General features: G+C 32.0%; 1 protein-coding gene across 1 annotated transcript in view; it reads left to right on the top strand.

Annotated features, from left to right (window-relative positions):
* ort (glycine receptor ora transientless) overlaps positions 1–22350 on the top strand; it is a 118660-nt gene that overhangs the window by 50068 nt on the left and 46242 nt on the right. Inside the window, exon 3 of the mRNA XM_035364986.2 lies at positions 2646–2740. Coding sequence (XP_035220877.1) covers positions 2646–2740 — 95 coding nt within the window. The remainder of the gene's footprint in view (positions 1–2645; positions 2741–22350) is intronic.

Here is a 22350-nt window from a genome sequence, read left to right as displayed (position 1 = left end):
CATTTGAGTGTTAGCTATCAAAGTCTGAGCTCGAATTAACACTTAAACGCCAAATTTTCGGTTTTATCCGTTTTGTGCACTCTCTGTGAATTTGTCGCTAAACTGATTGTGCGACATTTGGTGTCGTTCATTCGCTCTCCCAACACTCTTGTAAGTTCAGATTGGAATTCTAATATTCTTCTTTTCTGCCTCTCAGAATGGAATGCAACCCTATGTTCTATGGTAATTATTTCTCATCTGGGTGAGTACTATCACCCCTCTTAATTTGTAAAAGTAATTTAGAATTACCCTGTATATCCTATTACCTATGCGTAAAAATCATCGCTATTAGTTTTACAAATGTGGCATTAATGAGAGCATTTAGTTAACGTTAAGGCATTACTCAACATAATGCTTGAATGCGAGACTTGAAATGTTACTGCACGATACAATATTTGTTTGCCTTGAAATATTTTAAATTTAGGTAATCAATGGGCTTCTAAGCATTTTGAATTATATAATATGTCTCAAAACTCCCTGCAGGAACTTAGTCGAGAACCTCAGTATAAACCATAGGAAAACATGATCGGCCACTCCACCAGCAGGAAACAGAAAAGGTGTAAAGATATAACAAGAACATCTCGTGGATAAACTTCCTTCTGCAGTAAGTGGACACAATGCAAATTAAACGGATGTATGGCCGCGGCGAGCATAACGCGCCGTAAACTGGTTCGAGATGCTTTCAATACAGTGTCAACGGCAAGTGTATAAAATATTTCTCCCGCCTTCTTTGCATGCCTTCGTGGTATGGTGGTCTGCTTGCTAGGCGCGTATTCTAGAGGTCCGCGGTTCGATTCCCGGCGAAGGCGTTTGCTCATTTTTCATCTCTCTTGCTCTAAAAAAAATCCTAATGTCTCTACAAGTGTGCTTGTGCTGTAATACTGCCCACAGCATACAACACATTTGTCTTCTATGATGAGAATTCTGGTAGATCGGGGCATCCGGTATTCTACACCCTAATACTGAAGGATCTATGTTTATACAGGTTTTGATGCAAATGAGAAAACATTTAGTGCTGTGGTTCACTGTCTGATTGAATACCTTTCCCAATGCATTTTTACAGAAGCTGTTCCCTTAGCATTAGTTAAATTATACATTAAGTGCATATCCGTCAACTCAGCGTTCATAAGACGATACGTGTTCTCGGTGTTACGGCGGTGTAATCTTTAATGAGAAAGTCTCAGGTGCTGATCTGAAGTACTGCCTTTCAGCTCCACCTATTCGTTTCCGGATCTGCTTTCGTAAGTTACTATGGTCCATATCGAAGTTTTCTACTTTCCCTCAAAGTTTAATCTTAGAAGTTTGGGACATTCTTTATAGTTCATTTAAATTCGTGACTGCCTTACATAATAATTCATAAGAAACTATGAAGTGAATTTCTTATGATATTTAATTATTTTAAAAGATTTACCGTCATGTTCCACGATGTGACAAAAATTTGTTACTGTATTAGCTTAAAACTGTCCGGAAGCTAATTCATTTAAGTTTTTCAGGTAATATTCTTATTTAATATCATTGCATTCATTTTCATCAAAACATTTTTAGCCTAATAACCGTTTGCTTTTGCATAGCGTCCTGATTTTCTGTTAAATATGTTTTGCAACAATCTGGATTTAACAATATAACGCTCATTAAAAGTTTAAGAATAATTATTAATGAATAAGCATAATTAACTCTCTTTATATAACACATATATATTCATCATCATATTATATAAACGCAGTAATGCAAACAATAAGAAAAGATGATAAGCAGTACTCATAATATTCTATTGCAGGAGATAACCCAGAAACATCCACTTATCGTAATTTAATATTATTCATAAAGGCGCATAAATGAGGTATTCAGACTAATAAACAATTGTCGTCAACTATTAAAAAACTGGTACTCAAACTAATAAACAACTGACATTCAAACTAATAAACTACTGAAACACGAATTGTTACGAGCTAAGGGTTCGTTGATATATCTTTATATGATCACTCCAGATAAGCATGAAGAAATTAATAATTTATTATAAAAATTTACGACACAGAGCACAACAAATAACCGCAAATAGCTCAAGAAGAACGTGGAAATTAAACAATTTCTGCTTAGGGCACGTGATGTAACGTCAGTTTCTAAAATCATTTGCACAGCAAAATTTAAATCTCAGTTCGATTAAGAGCTAAATCTCACTAAAAACTAACTTCTGGAGCCACACTTATATAGCGCAGTAAGGGCTTCTCGAAACTTCGGAAAGAATCGATAATTTAGGAATCGAAAATGTATTTTCTCAAATCATCCAGAAAATCCTTAAGTTTGCGAGAAATTGCCAAATATCGCCAAACTGGAGACAAAAAATTGCTACTAAAGAACATAGTTGCCCACATCTCGTGGTCTGCTTGGCCGACTTTTACAAATGAAACTTTGTTGGATTCAGAATTGAAAGATCTGTAACTCTGTATAAGAAATAAACACTTATACGCAAAATATGTGGCCACAAATTCATTTAAATGCAAAATAAAGCCTAAAATCATCTCCCTATAAGCAAAAAGGGTTTAAATATTTGCACATATATGTAACAGTGTCATCTATCTCTGAATAATAAAACTGTTATTTAATAGGGGACTAGGAGCCGGACAAGGTGGCTTAAGTTTTACTGACATCCTTCCCGAAAATTCGAAAATGTACGACAAAATGAAACCACCGAAGAAAGATGGTAACATATTTTTTATTTTGTACTTTTATAAGAACTCAAAAGCATTATTATCATTTTATACGAATCTAAGAAAATTTTTTACTAATAAAAACATATTATAAAATAGAAAGTATCAAAGCAGTAAAAAAAGTAAAAGAATTTTCTTAACTTTGTATTAAATATATAATCGTATAATATATGCACACATACACATATGCATACGTGTATGCATATTGTATGTATGCATATGTATGTATATTGTATGTATGAATACGTATGTATACATACATACGTATGTATGCATATATATATACGTATGTATATATTTATATATATATAAATATATGCATACGTGTATATATATATATATATATAAATTGTAGAAAGCTCGCCTAAAAGTTACCAAGAGCTGCTGCTCCAAAAGGTTAAAGACGTTTTTAAAAATTAATACACATGAAAAGCAAATCATTAGACATGTAAAACATAAATACAATAAAATTAAAATTAAATAACAGAAAAAGTTAAAAAGTAAGCGGAAAATGGTAAATTAGCCCAATTCGATATCCAAACAGGCTTTTCAAGGGAAATTTCAATTATTTGAACGTCGAATCAAGCTAACCCCATTACGCGTTTCGCCGAAACAGACAATTGAAACTTTTTCGCTAAAAAATTTTTGACAAAGTGTCTTGGAAATTTTAATAGTCTCAATTCTCTGTTCCAATTTCCCGACGCGTCCGCTCAGAAAGACACATTAAGGTGTTAAAATATGTAAATCAAAAACAAATTTTCTAAATCTAGTCTAAAATTAAAATCAAAACGAAAATAAATAGCGATGAGCTATTAGTCCTTAAAATACAAATATATTCGGGCTGGGTCTGCAAGCTTAAAGATTAACAATTTAATTTTTAAACTGTAGATTTTATGAAACTGTAAGAAAACCTGTAGTTAATAATCAATATAAAATAAAATAAATATAAAATAAAATTGAGAAAAGAACAACTCAATGGGTCTTGCTAAGACCAAGAAAAAGTTGTAACAAAAGAAACAATAAAACTGACCTTTGGCGATGTAAAGCTGTCCCTCTGGAAACATGCAGAAAAATGGCTGTTAAATTCAAGCGTCTTATTTTTGGATGACGTAGGTAGGGGGGAGCGAAGAGTTGTGGGCGTTTAGCCAATGCGAAGTGATTTTCGTTATCTGTAACTCGTCTCCTATTATCGGAGGGGGCCGGAAACCTCGTGAACCGTGTGAAGAGCTCAAAAAAAAAAAAAAAATGGCGCTTGGCTTGTAGAAGGATGGAAAAAATTCTTTCGAGGTGAAAATGGCAAATTCAGCTAAAACTATAAAAACTAGGCCATTAAAGCATGAGAAAAAGGAAAAAACAGTAATTTGTTAAAAAAGTCGTAATTCTTCAAGCTAGCGGGCGATCAAGCTACTATGAAAAATGAAAAAAGCCCGATTTGTTAATAAAAGCAGTAATATTGGCCACTAAAGAAATTTAAATTTACAAATATGTACATAATAGTATTTAAGATTAAAGTGCCAAAATTTTTTAGGAGGAAAGAGAATGAATAAACGAGAATTTTCTGTACATTTTTACAATAGATTCTCTGAATTAGTCATCCTTCTTAAACCGTCCGAAGCTTTAGGTATAAAAAATCATTATCTAACTCAAAAAATCTATAATTAGGTAAGGTTAATGCCAGCTTTGGTCAGGGAATTTTTAATTATTTTATGTGGTATTTGGTTACTTTTTAAAATAGTTACGAAGTATAGTATTTCTTCTTGTAAGTGATCCGCAGTATTGCAAATTCTTTTCATTCTAAGTAGCTGAGAATAAATTGTGTTGATTATTACTCTTTTGGAAATGTTTGAATTCCAGTTAGTGAGTTTAAGTGTGGAAAAATTAAATTCTCTTCTTTTATCGTAAACTTTAATAAAACGGTAATCAATAATATGCAAATCAAGGTAGACTATATCATGCTGTTCTGTATTGGTTTTATTAAGTTTTAAGCAAGCAGGGTAGATATTAGCGTTTTCTATTTTGTTGTAGTTATTAAATGCTATGACATCATCAATATATCTATAGATGTGTTGGAAAAAGAGACTTTCTTCCGTTCTGAGTGAACGTACATAGGTTAGTTCTTTAGTGAACAGGAATAATTCACAAACTGAAGTTGAAAAATTCCCGCCCATAGGTATTCCCTGAACTTGTTTATAGATGTAATTGTCAAACTGAATAAAATTATTGAAGAGAACGCTGGTAAGGAATAGCTGCCATTTTTCGTTGCTGAGAATGGTAGAAATTTGTGGAAATATATCTGGAAGAGCAAGTAAACTTGTAAAAATTTCTTCGAGTGGTAGAGATGTATAAAGGTTTTCAAAGTCGTAGCATTGGATATGTTCTATTTGAAGGGAATTCAGAGTTTTAAGAACTTGTTCATTACTAGAGATCATCCAGTTGCAATGCAAACCTTTAAAATCATAGTTATTGATTAGTTCACGAATCATACGAAGTTTTTGCGCAAAGAGATAATCTATTTCTTTGAGATAACTTTTAGTACTATTAGCTATGAACCTGAATTTAATTGGAGACTTATGACATTTCGGTAAGGCATAGAGATTTGCAAACCTGTTGTTATATTTCTGGGGTTGTATTTTAAGTCTTTTATGTAGTGCTTTAAATTTATTTAGAAGAATCTGAGTACTGGAAGTTATTTTTTGGTAAGTGCAAGTGTTATTTAACTCTTTATGCAGAAGGTTGTAGTAGAAGTGTTGTCAAATAATACTAAAATTGTTGCTTGCTTTGTCAATCTTCGTGATGATAAAGTTATGTTGCAATTTTTGAATGAGATCCTCCAGGCGTTTTTTATTGTGTAAAGAGTTGAAATTAGGCGCCTTGAAAAGCAAACATTGAAATTCTTTTATAAGTGCAGCTTTCCATTCAAGAAAAGTTGTAGTGGGTAAATTGGATCTTGTACTAGCAATAATAATAAATTTATCTAGATCATTATTGAATTGTTTGAGGCAGACGTGTCTATTAAGACTGAAAGTAGGACGAAACTTGGTGCCAAGTTGCATAAGGTTACGTAATTCAGTATTTTCTATAATATTAAGATCTCCTGTGACTATATGTTGGTGGAAAGGATCGACATATTTTTCGTAGACAGGCATTTGGCAGTAACAAGTGTTATTATCTTTTATAACGTGGTGGTTTATAACTAGTTGACCCAAGATTTTTTCAAATTTAAAACAGGGTTGAATCTGGACAGGTTGGTTAGGAAGCAAGTGCTGATATTTTTTGAATATGCTAGGAATTTTGAACTTATCGTAAGAAGGGTGTTTGAACTGAATAGTACAAAAAAGTTTTTTGCGAAAGAAATTACTGTTTTTTAGTTTAAAATTGCAGAAGTCTAAAATAAGATCCTTGACTATTTTGGAGCATTGAGACGGTTGATTTACTGTTTTAATCAGATTCCATAAGGTAGTATTCTTAAAGGTATGAAGAAGTTTTATGGCATTTTTAACGAAGTCTTGATGTCCAAGGTAGGAATTAAGATTATGAATAATTAATTTCAGATCTTGTGACGAAAAAAATTTTTTGTTTTTAGCATCACCTCCTCTAGTTCCTCTGTTAGTAGTAGTGCTAAAAAATCTGAATTGTCCATATATAGAAATCTCGTGCTGCCTATTAGTGGTATTACTGAGATATGCATTCAGTCCGTAAGGATAAAGTGACTTATTTTGAAGTATGTAAATCGACTCCTTAAACAGTCGAAGTTTGGTGTTAGGAACAATATCAAGCACGTTAATTTCTATGTGATCAAAATTATGTTGATAATAATGTTCAAGAATAGCTGTAAGTTGATGATCTTTGGTGCTATTATTGTTATTATTTTTAAATCTTTTAATATGAGATCTATGGTTATTAATTCTGAGGTTGAGAGGGTTTTTAGTTTGACCTATATATGCGAGAGAACATTCTTTACAGGTGATTTGGTAGATGCAATTGTATGTCTTTCAAAGTGATTGTGTTTTACTTGCAGTAGAAGGAAGCGGAGTAGCATTAGCCTTACAGGTTTTTCAAAGCTGGTTGCTTCATTTAATTATTTTTATGTTATTTATCTGAGCCAGTGATTGAAAGTAAAGAGGGAGCTAGCCTGCTTTACAGTGTTTTTTGGGAGGAAGACTAACCTATCGTGAAAGTGGAACTGTTAACAGTTCCCGGCAACTTATAAGCTAAAGCTCAAAAACCTGAAAAACTGATTATATCAGAACTTAATGACATTTTTTGCGCTAATAGCTGCGAAAAAGAAATAATTTATCAAGCAAAGCAGTAATAACAATTTTGGTCAAGAAAACATCTTGCGCAATATGCTGCAAAATAAGTAAAAAATAAAAATTGTAGAAAGCTCGCCTAAAAGTTACCAAGAGCTGCTGCTCCAAAAGGTTAAAGACGTTTTTAAAAATTAATACACATGAAAAGCAAATCATTAGACATGTAAAACATAAATACAATAAAATTAAAATTAAATAACAGAAAAAGTTAAAAAGTAAGCGGAAAATGGTAAATTAGCCCAATTCGATATCCAAACAGGCTTTTCAAGGGAAATTTCAATTATTTGAACGTCGAATCAAGCTAACCCCATTACGCGTTTCGCCGAAACAGACAATTGAAACTTTTTCGCTAAAAAATTTTTGACAAAGTGTCTTGGAAATTTTAATAGTCTCAATTCTCTGTTCCAATTTCCCGACGCGTCCGCTCAGAAAGACACATTAAGGTGTTAAAATATGTAAATCAAAAACAAATTTTCTAAATCTAGTCTAAAATTAAAATCAAAACGAAAATAAATAGCGATGAGCTATTAGTCCTTAAAATACAAATATATTCGGGCTGGGTCTGCAAGCTTAAAGATTAACAATTTAATTTTTAAACTGTAGATTTTATGAAACTGTAAGAAAACCTGTAGTTAATAATCAATATAAAATAAAATAAATATAAAATAAAATTGAGAAAAGAACAACTCAATGGGTCTTGCTAAGACCAAGAAAAAGTTGTAACAAAAGAAACAATAAAACTGACCTTTGGCGATGTAAAGCTGTCCCTCTGGAAACATGCAGAAAAATGGCTGTTAAATTCAAGCGTCTTATTTTTGGATGACGTAGGTAGGGGGGAGCGAAGAGTTGTGGGCGTTTAGCCAATGCGAAGTGATTTTCGTTATCTGTAACTCGTCTCCTATTATCGGAGGGGGCCGGAAACCTCGTGAACCGTGTGAAGAGCTCAAAAAAAAAAAAAAAAAATGGCGCTTGGCTTGTAGAAGGATGGAAAAAATTCTTTCGAGGTGAAAATGGCAAATTCAGCTAAAACTATAAAAACTAGGCCATTAAAGCATGAGAAAAAGGAAAAAACAGTAATTTGTTAAAAAAGTCGTAATTCTTCAAGCTAGCGGGCGATCAAGCTACTATGAAAAATGAAAAAAGCCCGATTTGTTAATAAAAGCAGTAATATTGGCCACTAAAGAAATTTAAATTTACAAATATGTACATAATAGTATTTAAGATTAAAGTGCCAAAATTTTTTAGGAGGAAAGAGAATGAATAAACGAGAATTTTCTGTACATTTTTACAATAGATTCTCTGAATTAGTCATCCTTCTTAAACCGTCCGAAGCTTTAGGTATAAAAAATCATTATCTAACTCAAAAAATCTATAATTAGGTAAGGTTAATGCCAGCTTTGGTCAGGGAATTTTTAATTATTTTATGTGGTATTTGGTTACTTTTTAAAATAGTTACGAAGTATAGTATTTCTTCTTGTAAGTGATCCGCAGTATTGCAAATTCTTTTCATTCTAAGTAGCTGAGAATAAATTGTGTTGATTATTACTCTTTTGGAAATGTTTGAATTCCAGTTAGTGAGTTTAAGTGTGGAAAAATTAAATTCTCTTCTTTTATCGTAAACTTTAATAAAACGGTAATCAATAATATGCAAATCAAGGTAGACTATATCATGCTGTTCTGTATTGGTTTTATTAAGTTTTAAGCAAGCAGGGTAGATATTAGCGTTTTCTATTTTGTTGTAGTTATTAAATGCTATGACATCATCAATATATCTATAGATGTGTTGGAAAAAGAGACTTTCTTCCGTTCTGAGTGAACGTACATAGGTTAGTTCTTTAGTGAACAGGAATAATTCACAAACTGAAGTTGAAAAATTCCCGCCCATAGGTATTCCCTGAACTTGTTTATAGATGTAATTGTCAAACTGAATAAAATTATTGAAGAGAACGCTGGTAAGGAATAGCTGCCATTTTTCGTTGCTGAGAATGGTAGAAATTTGTGGAAATATATCTGGAAGAGCAAGTAAACTTGTAAAAATTTCTTCGAGTGGTAGAGATGTATAAAGGTTTTCAAAGTCGTAGCATTGGATATGTTCTATTTGAAGGGAATTCAGAGTTTTAAGAACTTGTTCATTACTAGAGATCATCCAGTTGCAATGCAAACCTTTAAAATCATAGTTATTGATTAGTTCACGAATCATACGAAGTTTTTGCGCAAAGAGATAATCTATTTCTTTGAGATAACTTTTAGTACTATTAGCTATGAACCTGAATTTAATTGGAGACTTATGACATTTCGGTAAGGCATAGAGATTTGCAAACCTGTTGTTATATTTCTGGGGTTGTATTTTAAGTCTTTTATGTAGTGCTTTAAATTTATTTAGAAGAATCTGAGTACTGGAAGTTATTTTTTGGTAAGTGCAAGTGTTATTTAACTCTTTATGCAGAAGGTTGTAGTAGAAGTGTTGTCAAATAATACTAAAATTGTTGCTTGCTTTGTCAATCTTCGTGATGATAAAGTTATGTTGCAATTTTTGAATGAGATCCTCCAGGCGTTTTTTATTGTGTAAAGAGTTGAAATTAGGCGCCTTGAAAAGCAAACATTGAAATTCTTTTATAAGTGCAGCTTTCCATTCAAGAAAAGTTGTAGTGGGTAAATTGGATCTTGTACTAGCAATAATAATAAATTTATCTAGATCATTATTGAATTGTTTGAGGCAGACGTGTCTATTAAGACTGAAAGTAGGACGAAACTTGGTGCCAAGTTGCATAAGGTTACGTAATTCAGTATTTTCTATAATATTAAGATCTCCTGTGACTATATGTTGGTGGAAAGGATCGACATATTTTTCGTAGACAGGCATTTGGCAGTAACAAGTGTTATTATCTTTTATAACGTGGTGGTTTATAACTAGTTGACCCAAGATTTTTTCAAATTTAAAACAGGGTTGAATCTGGACAGGTTGGTTAGGAAGCAAGTGCTGATATTTTTTGAATATGCTAGGAATTTTGAACTTATCGTAAGAAGGGTGTTTGAACTGAATAGTACAAAAAAGTTTTTTGCGAAAGAAATTACTGTTTTTTAGTTTAAAATTGCAGAAGTCTAAAATAAGATCCTTGACTATTTTGGAGCATTGAGACGGTTGATTTACTGTTTTAATCAGATTCCATAAGGTAGTATTCTTAAAGGTATGAAGAAGTTTTATGGCATTTTTAACGAAGTCTTGATGTCCAAGGTAGGAATTAAGATTATGAATAATTAATTTCAGATCTTGTGACGAAAAAAATTTTTTGTTTTTAGCATCACCTCCTCTAGTTCCTCTGTTAGTAGTAGTGCTAAAAAATCTGAATTGTCCATATATAGAAATCTCGTGCTGCCTATTAGTGGTATTACTGAGATATGCATTCAGTCCGTAAGGATAAAGTGACTTATTTTGAAGTATGTAAATCGACTCCTTAAACAGTCGAAGTTTGGTGTTAGGAACAATATCAAGCACGTTAATTTCTATGTGATCAAAATTATGTTGATAATAATGTTCAAGAATAGCTGTAAGTTGATGATCTTTGGTGCTATTATTGTTATTATTTTTAAATCTTTTAATATGAGATCTATGGTTATTAATTCTGAGGTTGAGAGGGTTTTTAGTTTGACCTATATATGCGAGAGAACATTCTTTACAGGTGATTTGGTAGATGCAATTGTATGTCTTTCAAAGTGATTGTGTTTTACTTGCAGTAGAAGGAAGCGGAGTAGCATTAGCCTTACAGGTTTTTCAAAGCTGGTTGCTTCATTTAATTATTTTTATGTTATTTATCTGAGCCAGTGATTGAAAGTAAAGAGGGAGCTAGCCTGCTTTACAGTGTTTTTTGGGAGGAAGACTAACCTATCGTGAAAGTGGAACTGTTAACAGTTCCCGGCAACTTATAAGCTAAAGCTCAAAAACCTGAAAAACTGATTATATCAGAACTTAATGACATTTTTTGCGCTAATAGCTGCGAAAAAGAAATAATTTATCAAGCAAAGCAGTAATAACAATTTTGGTCAAGAAAACATCTTGCGCAATATGCTGCAAAATAAGTAAAAAATAAAAATTGTAGAAAGCTCGCCTAAAAGTTACCAAGAGCTGCTGCTCCAAAAGGTTAAAGACGTTTTTAAAAATTAATACACATGAAAAGCAAATCATTAGACATGTAAAACATAAATACAATAAAATTAAAATTAAATAACAGAAAAAGTTAAAAAGTAAGCGGAAAATGGTAAATTAGCCCAATTCGATATCCAAACAGGCTTTTCAAGGGAAATTTCAATTATTTGAACGTCGAATCAAGCTAACCCCATTACGCGTTTCGCCGAAACAGACAATTGAAACTTTTTCGCTAAAAAATTTTTGACAAAGTGTCTTGGAAATTTTAATAGTCTCAATTCTCTGTTCCAATTTCCCGACGCGTCCGCTCAGAAAGACACATTAAGGTGTTAAAATATGTAAATCAAAAACAAATTTTCTAAATCTAGTCTAAAATTAAAATCAAAACGAAAATAAATAGCGATGAGCTATTAGTCCTTAAAATACAAATATATTCGGGCTGGGCCTGCAAGCTTAAAGATTAACAATTTAATTTTTAAACTGTAGATTTTATGAAACTGTAAGAAAACCTGTAGTTAATAATCAATATAAAATAAAATAAATATAAAATAAAATTGAGAAAAGAACAACTCAATGGGTCTTGCTAAGACCAAGAAAAAGTTGTAACAAAAGAAACAAAAAAACTGACCTTTGGCGATGTAAAGCTGTCCCTCTGGAAACATGCAGAAAAATGGCTGTTAAATTCAAGCCTCTTATTTTTGGATGACGTAGGTAGGGGGGAGCGAAGAGTTGTGGGCGTTTAGCCAATGCGAAGTGATTTTCGTTATCTGTAACTCGTCTCCTATTATCGGAGGGGGCCGGAAACCTCGTGAACCGTGTGAAGAGCTCAAAAAAAAAAAAAAAATGGCGCTTGGCTTGTAGAAGGATGGAAAAAATTCTTTCGAGGTGAAAATGGCAAATTCAGCTAAAACTATAAAAACTAGGCCATTAAAGCATGAGAAAAAGGAAAAAACAGTAATTTGTTAAAAAAGTCGTAATTCTTCAAGCTAGCGGGCGATCAAGCTACTATGAAAAATGAAAAAAGCCCGATTTGTTAATAAAAGCAGTAATATTGGCCACTAAAGAAATTTAAATTTACAAATATGTACATAATAGTATTTAAGATTAAAGTGCCAAAGTTTTTTAGGAGGAAAGAGAATGAATAAACGAGAATTTTCTGTACATTTTTACAATAGATTCTCTGAATTAGTCATCCTTCTTAAACCGTCCGAAGCTTTAGGTATAAAAAATCATTATCTAACTCAAAAAATCTATAATTAGGTAAGGTTAATGCCAGCTTTGGTCAGGGAATTTTTAATTATTTTATGTGGTATTTGGTTACTTTTTAAAATAGTTACGAAGTATAGTATTTCTTCTTGTAAGTGATCCGCAGTATTGCAAATTCTTTTCATTCTAAGTAGCTGAGAATAAATTGTGTTGATTATTACTCTTTTGGAAATGTTTGAATTCCAGTTAGTGAGTTTAAGTGTGGAAAAATTAAATTCTCTTCTTTTATCGTAAACTTTAATAAAACGGTAATCAATAATATGCAAATCAAGGTAGACTATATCATGCTGTTCTGTATTGGTTTTATTAAGTTTTAAGCAAGCAGGGTAGATATTAGCGTTTTCTATTTTGTTGTAGTTATTAAATGCTATGACATCATCAATATATCTATAGATGTGTTGGAAAAAGAGACTTTCTTCCGTTCTGAGTGAACGTACATAGGTTAGTTCTTTAGTGAACAGGAATAATTCACAAACTGAAGTTGAAAAATTCCCGCCCATAGGTATTCCCTGAACTTGTTTATAGATGTAATTGTCAAACTGAATAAAATTATTGAAGAGAACGCTGGTAAGGAATAGCTGCCATTTTTCGTTGCTGAGAATGGTAGAAATTTGTGGAAATATATCTGGAAGAGCAAGTAAACTTGTAAAAATTTCTTCGAGTGGTAGAGATGTATAAAGGTTTTCAAAGTCGTAGCATTGGATATGTTCTATTTGAAGGGAATTCAGAGTTTTAAGAACTTGTTCATTACTAGAGATCATCCAGTTGCAATGCAAACCTTTAAAATCATAGTTATTGATTAGTTCACGAATCATACGAAGTTTTTGCGCAAAGAGATAATCTATTTCTTTGAGATAACTTTTAGTACTATTAGCTATGAACCTGAATTTAATTGGAGACTTATGACATTTCGGTAAGGCATAGAGATTTGCAAACCTGTTGTTATATTTCTGGGGTTGTATTTTAAGTCTTTTATGTAGTGCTTTAAATTTATTTAGAAGAATCTGAGTACTGGAAGTTATTTTTTGGTAAGTGCAAGTGTTATTTAACTCTTTATGCAGAAGGTTGTAGTAGAAGTGTTGTCAAATAATACTAAAATTGTTGCTTGCTTTGTCAATCTTCGTGATGATAAAGTTATGTTGCAATTTTTGAATGAGATCCTCCAGGCGTTTTTTATTGTGTAAAGAGTTGAAATTAGGCGCCTTGAAAAGCAAACATTGAAATTCTTTTATAAGTGCAGCTTTCCATTCAAGAAAAGTTGTAGTGGGTAAATTGGATCTTGTACTAGCAATAATAATAAATTTATCTAGATCATTATTGAATTGTTTGAGGCAGACGTGTCTATTAAGACTGAAAGTAGGACGAAACTTGGTGCCAAGTTGCATAAGGTTACGTAATTCAGTATTTTCTATAATATTAAGATCTCCTGTGACTATATGTTGGTGGAAAGGATCGACATATTTTTCGTAGACAGGCATTTGGCAGTAACAAGTGTTATTATCTTTTATAACGTGGTGGTTTATAACTAGTTGACCCAAGATTTTTTCAAATTTAAAACAGGGTTGAATCTGGACAGGTTGGTTAGGAAGCAAGTGCTGATATTTTTTGAATATGCTAGGAATTTTGAACTTATCGTAAGAAGGGTGTTTGAACTGAATAGTACAAAAAAGTTTTTTGCGAAAGAAATTACTGTTTTTTAGTTTAAAATTGCAGAAGTCTAAAATAAGATCCTTGACTATTTTGGAGCATTGAGACGGTTGATTTACTGTTTTAATCAGATTCCATAAGGTAGTATTCTTAAAGGTATGAAGAAGTTTTATGGCATTTTTAACGAAGTCTTGATGTCCAAGGTAGGAATTAAGATTATGAATAATTAATTTCAGATCTTGTGACGAAAAAAATTTTTTGTTTTTAGCATCACCTCCTCTAGTTCCTCTGTTAGTAGTAGTGCTAAAAAATCTGAATTGTCCATATATAGAAATCTCGTGCTGCCTATTAGTGGTATTACTGAGATATGCATTCAGTCCGTAAGGATAAAGTGACTTATTTTGAAGTATGTAAATCGACTCCTTAAACAGTCGAAGTTTGGTGTTAGGAACAATATCAAGCACGTTAATTTCTATGTGATCAAAATTATGTTGATAATAATGTTCAAGAATAGCTGTAAGTTGATGATCTTTGGTGCTATTATTGTTATTATTTTTAAATCTTTTAATATGAGATCTATGGTTATTAATTCTGAGGTTGAGAGGGTTTTTAGTTTGACCTATATATGCGAGAGAACATTCTTTACAGGTGATTTGGTAGATGCAATTGTATGTCTTTCAAAGTGATTGTGTTTTACTTGCAGTAGAAGGAAGCGGAGTAGCATTAGCCTTACAGGTTTTTCAAAGCTGGTTGCTTCATTTAATTATTTTTATGTTATTTATCTGAGCCAGTGATTGAAAGTAAAGAGGGAGCTAGCCTGCTTTACAGTGTTTTTTGGGAGGAAGACTAACCTATCGTGAAAGTGGAACTGTTAACAGTTCCCGGCAACTTATAAGCTAAAGCTCAAAAACCTGAAAAACTGATTATATCAGAACTTAATGACATTTTTTGCGCTAATAGCTGCGAAAAAGAAATAATTTATCAAGCAAAGCAGTAATAACAATTTTGGTCAAGAAAACATCTTGCGCAATATGCTGCAAAATAAGTAAAAAATAAAAATTGTAGAAAGCTCGCCTAAAAGTTACCAAGAGCTGCTGCTCCAAAAGGTTAAAGACGTTTTTAAAAATTAATACACATGAAAAGCAAATCATTAGACATGTAAAACATAAATACAATAAAATTAAAATTAAATAACAGAAAAAGTTAAAAAGTAAGCGGAAAATGGTAAATTAGCCCAATTCGATATCCAAACAGGCTTTTCAAGGGAAATTTCAATTATTTGAACGTCGAATCAAGCTAACCCCATTACGCGTTTCGCCGAAACAGACAATTGAAACTTTTTCGCTAAAAAATTTTTGACAAAGTGTCTTGGAAATTTTAATAGTCTCAATTCTCTGTTCCAATTTCCCGACGCGTCCGCTCAGAAAGACACATTAAGGTGTTAAAATATGTAAATCAAAAACAAATTTTCTAAATCTAGTCTAAAATTAAAATCAAAACGAAAATAAATAGCGATGAGCTATTAGTCCTTAAAATACAAATATATTCGGGCTGGGCCTGCAAGCTTAAAGATTAACAATTTAATTTTTAAACTGTAGATTTTATGAAACTGTAAGAAAACCTGTAGTTAATAATCAATATAAAATAAAATAAATATAAAATAAAATTGAGAAAAGAACAACTCAATGGGTCTTGCTAAGACCAAGAAAAAGTTGTAACAAAAGAAACAAAAAAACTGACCTTTGGCGATGTAAAGCTGTCCCTCTGGAAACATGCAGAAAAATGGCTGTTAAATTCAAGCCTCTTATTTTTGGATGACGTAGGTAGGGGGGAGCGAAGAGTTGTGGGCGTTTAGCCAATGCGAAGTGATTTTCGTTATCTGTAACTCGTCTCCTATTATCGGAGGGGGCCGGAAACCTCGTGAACCGTGTGAAGAGCTCAAAAAAAAAAAAAAAATGGCGCTTGGCTTGTAGAAGGATGGAAAAAATTCTTTCGAGGTGAAAATGGCAAATTCAGCTAAAACTATAAAAACTAGGCCATTAAAGCATGAGAAAAAGGAAAAAACAGTAATTTGTTAAAAAAGTCGTAATTCTTCAAGCTAGCGGGCGATCAAGCTACTATGAAAAATGAAAAAAGCCCGATTTGTTAATAAAAGCAGTAATATTGGCCACTAAAGAAATTTAAATTTACAAATATGTACATAATAGTATTTAAGATTAAAGTGCCAAAGTTTTTTAGGAGGAAAGAGAATGAATAAACGAGAATTTTCTGTACATTTTTACAATAGATTCTCTGAATTAGTCATCCTTCTTAAACCGTCCGAAGCTTTAGGTATAAAAAATCATTATCTAACTCAAAAAATCTATAATTAGGTAAGGTTAATGCCAGCTTTGGTCAGGGAATTTTTAATTATTTTATGTGGTATTTGGTTACTTTTTAAAATAGTTACGAAGTATAGTATTTCTTCTTGTAAGTGATCCGCAGTATTGCAAATTCTTTTCATTCTAAGTAGCTGAGAATAAATTGTGTTGATTATTACTCTTTTGGAAATGTTTGAATTCCAGTTAGTGAGTTTAAGTGTGGAAAAATTAAATTCTCTTCTTTTATCGTAAACTTTAATAAAACGGTAATCAATAATATGCAAATCAAGGTAGACTATATCATGCTGTTCTGTATTGGTTTTATTAAGTTTTAAGCAAGCAGGGTAGATATTAGCGTTTTCTATTTTGTTGTAGTTATTAAATGCTATGACATCATCAATATATCTATAGATGTGTTGGAAAAAGAGACTTTCTTCCGTTCTGAGTGAACGTACATAGGTTAGTTCTTTAGTGAACAGGAATAATTCACAAACTGAAGTTGAAAAATTCCCGCCCATAGGTATTCCCTGAACTTGTTTATAGATGTAATTGTCAAACTGAATAAAATTATTGAAGAGAACGCTGGTAAGGAATAGCTGCCATTTTTCGTTGCTGAGAATGGTAGAAATTTGTGGAAATATATCTGGAAGAGCAAGTAAACTTGTAAAAATTTCTTCGAGTGGTAGAGATGTATAAAGGTTTTCAAAGTCGTAGCATTGGATATGTTCTATTTGAAGGGAATTCAGAGTTTTAAGAACTTGTTCATTACTAGAGATCATCCAGTTGCAATGCAAACCTTTAAAATCATAGTTATTGATTAGTTCACGAATCATACGAAGTTTTTGCGCAAAGAGATAATCTATTTCTTTGAGATAACTTTTAGTACTATTAGCTATGAACCTGAATTTAATTGGAGACTTATGACATTTCGGTAAGGCATAGAGATTTGCAAACCTGTTGTTATATTTCTGGGGTTGTATTTTAAGTCTTTTATGTAGTGCTTTAAATTTATTTAGAAGAATCTGAGTACTGGAAGTTATTTTTTGGTAAGTGCAAGTGTTATTTAACTCTTTATGCAGAAGGTTGTAGTAGAAGTGTTGTCAAATAATACTAAAATTGTTGCTTGCTTTGTCAATCTTCGTGATGATAAAGTTATGTTGCAATTTTTGAATGAGATCCTCCAGGCGTTTTTTATTGTGTAAAGAGTTGAAATTAGGCGCCTTGAAAAGCAAACATTGAAATTCTTTTATAAGTGCAGCTTTCCATTCAAGAAAAGTTGTAGTGGGTAAATTGGATCTTGTACTAGCAATAATAATAAATTTATCTAGATCATTATTGAATTGTTTGAGGCAGACGTGTCTATTAAGACTGAAAGTAGGACGAAACTTGGTGCCAAGTTGCATAAGGTTACGTAATTCAGTATTTTCTATAATATTAAGATCTCCTGTGACTATATGTTGGTGGAAAGGATCGACATATTTTTCGTAGACAGGCATTTGGCAGTAACAAGTGTTATTATCTTTTATAACGTGGTGGTTTATAACTAGTTGACCCAAGATTTTTTCAAATTTAAAACAGGGTTGAATCTGGACAGGTTGGTTAGGAAGCAAGTGCTGATATTTTTTGAATATGCTAGGAATTTTGAACTTATCGTAAGAAGGGTGTTTGAACTGAATAGTACAAAAAAGTTTTTTGCGAAAGAAATTACTGTTTTTTAGTTTAAAATTGCAGAAGTCTAAAATAAGATCCTTGACTATTTTGGAGCATTGAGACGGTTGATTTACTGTTTTAATCAGATTCCATAAGGTAGTATTCTTAAAGGTATGAAGAAGTTTTATGGCATTTTTAACGAAGTCTTGATGTCCAAGGTAGGAATTAAGATTATGAATAATTAATTTCAGATCTTGTGACGAAAAAAATTTTTTGTTTTTAGCATCACCTCCTCTAGTTCCTCTGTTAGTAGTAGTGCTAAAAAATCTGAATTGTCCATATATAGAAATCTCGTGCTGCCTATTAGTGGTATTACTGAGATATGCATTCAGTCCGTAAGGATAAAGTGACTTATTTTGAAGTATGTAAATCGACTCCTTAAACAGTCGAAGTTTGGTGTTAGGAACAATATCAAGCACGTTAATTTCTATGTGATCAAAATTATGTTGATAATAATGTTCAAGAATAGCTGTAAGTTGATGATCTTTGGTGCTATTATTGTTATTATTTTTAAATCTTTTAATATGAGATCTATGGTTATTAATTCTGAGGTTGAGAGGGTTTTTAGTTTGACCTATATATGCGAGAGAACATTCTTTACAGGTGATTTGGTAGATGCAATTGTATGTCTTTCAAAGTGATTGTGTTTTACTTGCAGTAGAAGGAAGCGGAGTAGCATTAGCCTTACAGGTTTTTCAAAGCTGGTTGCTTCATTTAATTATTTTTATGTTATTTATCTGAGCCAGTGATTGAAAGTAAAGAGGGAGCTAGCCTGCTTTACAGTGTTTTTTGGGAGGAAGACTAACCTATCGTGAAAGTGGAACTGTTAACAGTTCCCGGCAACTTATAAGCTAAAGCTCAAAAACCTGAAAAACTGATTATATCAGAACTTAATGACATTTTTTGCGCTAATAGCTGCGAAAAAGAAATAATTTATCAAGCAAAGCAGTAATAACAATTTTGGTCAAGAAAACATCTTGCGCAATATGCTGCAAAATAAGTAAAAAATAAAAATTGTAGAAAGCTCGCCTAAAAGTTACCAAGAGCTGCTGCTCCAAAAGGTTAAAGACGTTTTTAAAAATTAATACACATGAAAAGCAAATCATTAGACATGTAAAACATAAATACAATAAAATTAAAATTAAATAACAGAAAAAGTTAAAAAGTAAGCGGAAAATGGTAAATTAGCCCAATTCGATATCCAAACAGGCTTTTCAAGGGAAATTTCAATTATTTGAACGTCGAATCAAGCTAACCCCATTACGCGTTTCGCCGAAACAGACAATTGAAACTTTTTCGCTAAAAAATTTTTGACAAAGTGTCTTGGAAATTTTAATAGTCTCAATTCTCTGTTCCAATTTCCCGACGCGTCCGCTCAGAAAGACACATTAAGGTGTTAAAATATGTAAATCAAAAACAAATTTTCTAAATCTAGTCTAAAATTAAAATCAAAACGAAAATAAATAGCGATGAGCTATTAGTCCTTAAAATACAAATATATTCGGGCTGGGCCTGCAAGCTTAAAGATTAACAATTTAATTTTTAAACTGTAGATTTTATGAAACTGTAAGAAAACCTGTAGTTAATAATCAATATAAAATAAAATAAATATAAAATAAAATTGAGAAAAGAACAACTCAATGGGTCTTGCTAAGACCAAGAAAAAGTTGTAACAAAAGAAACAAAAAAACTGACCTTTGGCGATGTAAAGCTGTCCCTCTGGAAACATGCAGAAAAATGGCTGTTAAATTCAAGCCTCTTATTTTTGGATGACGTAGGTAGGGGGGAGCGAAGAGTTGTGGGCGTTTAGCCAATGCGAAGTGATTTTCGTTATCTGTAACTCGTCTCCTATTATCGGAGGGGGCCGGAAACCTCGTGAACCGTGTGAAGAGCTCAAAAAAAAAAAAAAAATGGCGCTTGGCTTGTAGAAGGATGGAAAAAATTCTTTCGAGGTGAAAATGGCAAATTCAGCTAAAACTATAAAAACTAGGCCATTAAAGCATGAGAAAAAGGAAAAAACAGTAATTTGTTAAAAAAGTCGTAATTCTTCAAGCTAGCGGGCGATCAAGCTACTATGAAAAATGAAAAAAGCCCGATTTGTTAATAAAAGCAGTAATATTGGCCACTAAAGAAATTTAAATTTACAAATATGTACATAATAGTATTTAAGATTAAAGTGCCAAAGTTTTTTAGGAGGAAAGAGAATGAATAAACGAGAATTTTCTGTACATTTTTACAATAGATTCTCTGAATTAGTCATCCTTCTTAAACCGTCCGAAGCTTTAGGTATAAAAAATCATTATCTAACTCAAAAAATCTATAATTAGGTAAGGTTAATGCCAGCTTTGGTCAGGGAATTTTTAATTATTTTATGTGGTATTTGGTTACTTTTTAAAATAGTTACGAAGTATAGTATTTCTTCTTGTAAGTGATCCGCAGTATTGCAAATTCTTTTCATTCTAAGTAGCTGAGAATAAATTGTGTTGATTATTACTCTTTTGGAAATGTTTGAATTCCAGTTAGTGAGTTTAAGTGTGGAAAAATTAAATTCTCTTCTTTTATCGTAAACTTTAATAAAACGGTAATCAATAATATGCAAATCAAGGTAGACTATATCATGCTGTTCTGTATTGGTTTTATTAAGTTTTAAGCAAGCAGGGTAGATATTAGCGTTTTCTATTTTGTTGTAGTTATTAAATGCTATGACATCATCAATATATCTATAGATGTGTTGGAAAAAGAGACTTTCTTCCGTTCTGAGTGAACGTACATAGGTTAGTTCTTTAGTGAACAGGAATAATTCACAAACTGAAGTTGAAAAATTCCCGCCCATAGGTATTCCCTGAACTTGTTTATAGATGTAATTGTCAAACTGAATAAAATTATTGAAGAGAACGCTGGTAAGGAATAGCTGCCATTTTTCGTTGCTGAGAATGGTAGAAATTTGTGGAAATATATCTGGAAGAGCAAGTAAACTTGTAAAAATTTCTTCGAGTGGTAGAGATGTATAAAGGTTTTCAAAGTCGTAGCATTGGATATGTTCTATTTGAAGGGAATTCAGAGTTTTAAGAACTTGTTCATTACTAGAGATCATCCAGTTGCAATGCAAACCTTTAAAATCATAGTTATTGATTAGTTCACGAATCATACGAAGTTTTTGCGCAAAGAGATAATCTATTTCTTTGAGATAACTTTTAGTACTATTAGCTATGAACCTGAATTTAATTGGAGACTTATGACATTTCGGTAAGGCATAGAGATTTGCAAACCTGTTGTTATATTTCTGGGGTTGTATTTTAAGTCTTTTATGTAGTGCTTTAAATTTATTTAGAAGAATCTGAGTACTGGAAGTTATTTTTTGGTAAGTGCAAGTGTTATTTAACTCTTTATGCAGAAGGTTGTAGTAGAAGTGTTGTCAAATAATACTAAAATTGTTGCTTGCTTTGTCAATCTTCGTGATGATAAAGTTATGTTGCAATTTTTGAATGAGATCCTCCAGGCGTTTTTTATTGTGTAAAGAGTTGAAATTAGGCGCCTTGAAAAGCAAACATTGAAATTCTTTTATAAGTGCAGCTTTCCATTCAAGAAAAGTTGTAGTGGGTAAATTGGATCTTGTACTAGCAATAATAATAAATTTATCTAGATCATTATTGAATTGTTTGAGGCAGACGTGTCTATTAAGACTGAAAGTAGGACGAAACTTGGTGCCAAGTTGCATAAGGTTACGTAATTCAGTATTTTCTATAATATTAAGATCTCCTGTGACTATATGTTGGTGGAAAGGATCGACATATTTTTCGTAGACAGGCATTTGGCAGTAACAAGTGTTATTATCTTTTATAACGTGGTGGTTTATAACTAGTTGACCCAAGATTTTTTCAAATTTAAAACAGGGTTGAATCTGGACAGGTTGGTTAGGAAGCAAGTGCTGATATTTTTTGAATATGCTAGGAATTTTGAACTTATCGTAAGAAGGGTGTTTGAACTGAATAGTACAAAAAAGTTTTTTGCGAAAGAAATTACTGTTTTTTAGTTTAAAATTGCAGAAGTCTAAAATAAGATCCTTGACTATTTTGGAGCATTGAGACGGTTGATTTACTGTTTTAATCAGATTCCATAAGGTAGTATTCTTAAAGGTATGAAGAAGTTTTATGGCATTTTTAACG

This window comes from Stegodyphus dumicola, chromosome X1 (genome assembly GCF_044657685.1).
Source record: "Stegodyphus dumicola isolate Sdum_Otavi_A_Nest chromosome X1, ASM4465768v1".
In the NCBI taxonomy this organism is placed as follows: Eukaryota; Metazoa; Arthropoda; class Arachnida; order Araneae; family Eresidae; genus Stegodyphus; species Stegodyphus dumicola.
Note: the sequence above shows the minus strand (reverse complement) of the source record. Positions and strands in the feature narration are given on the sequence as shown.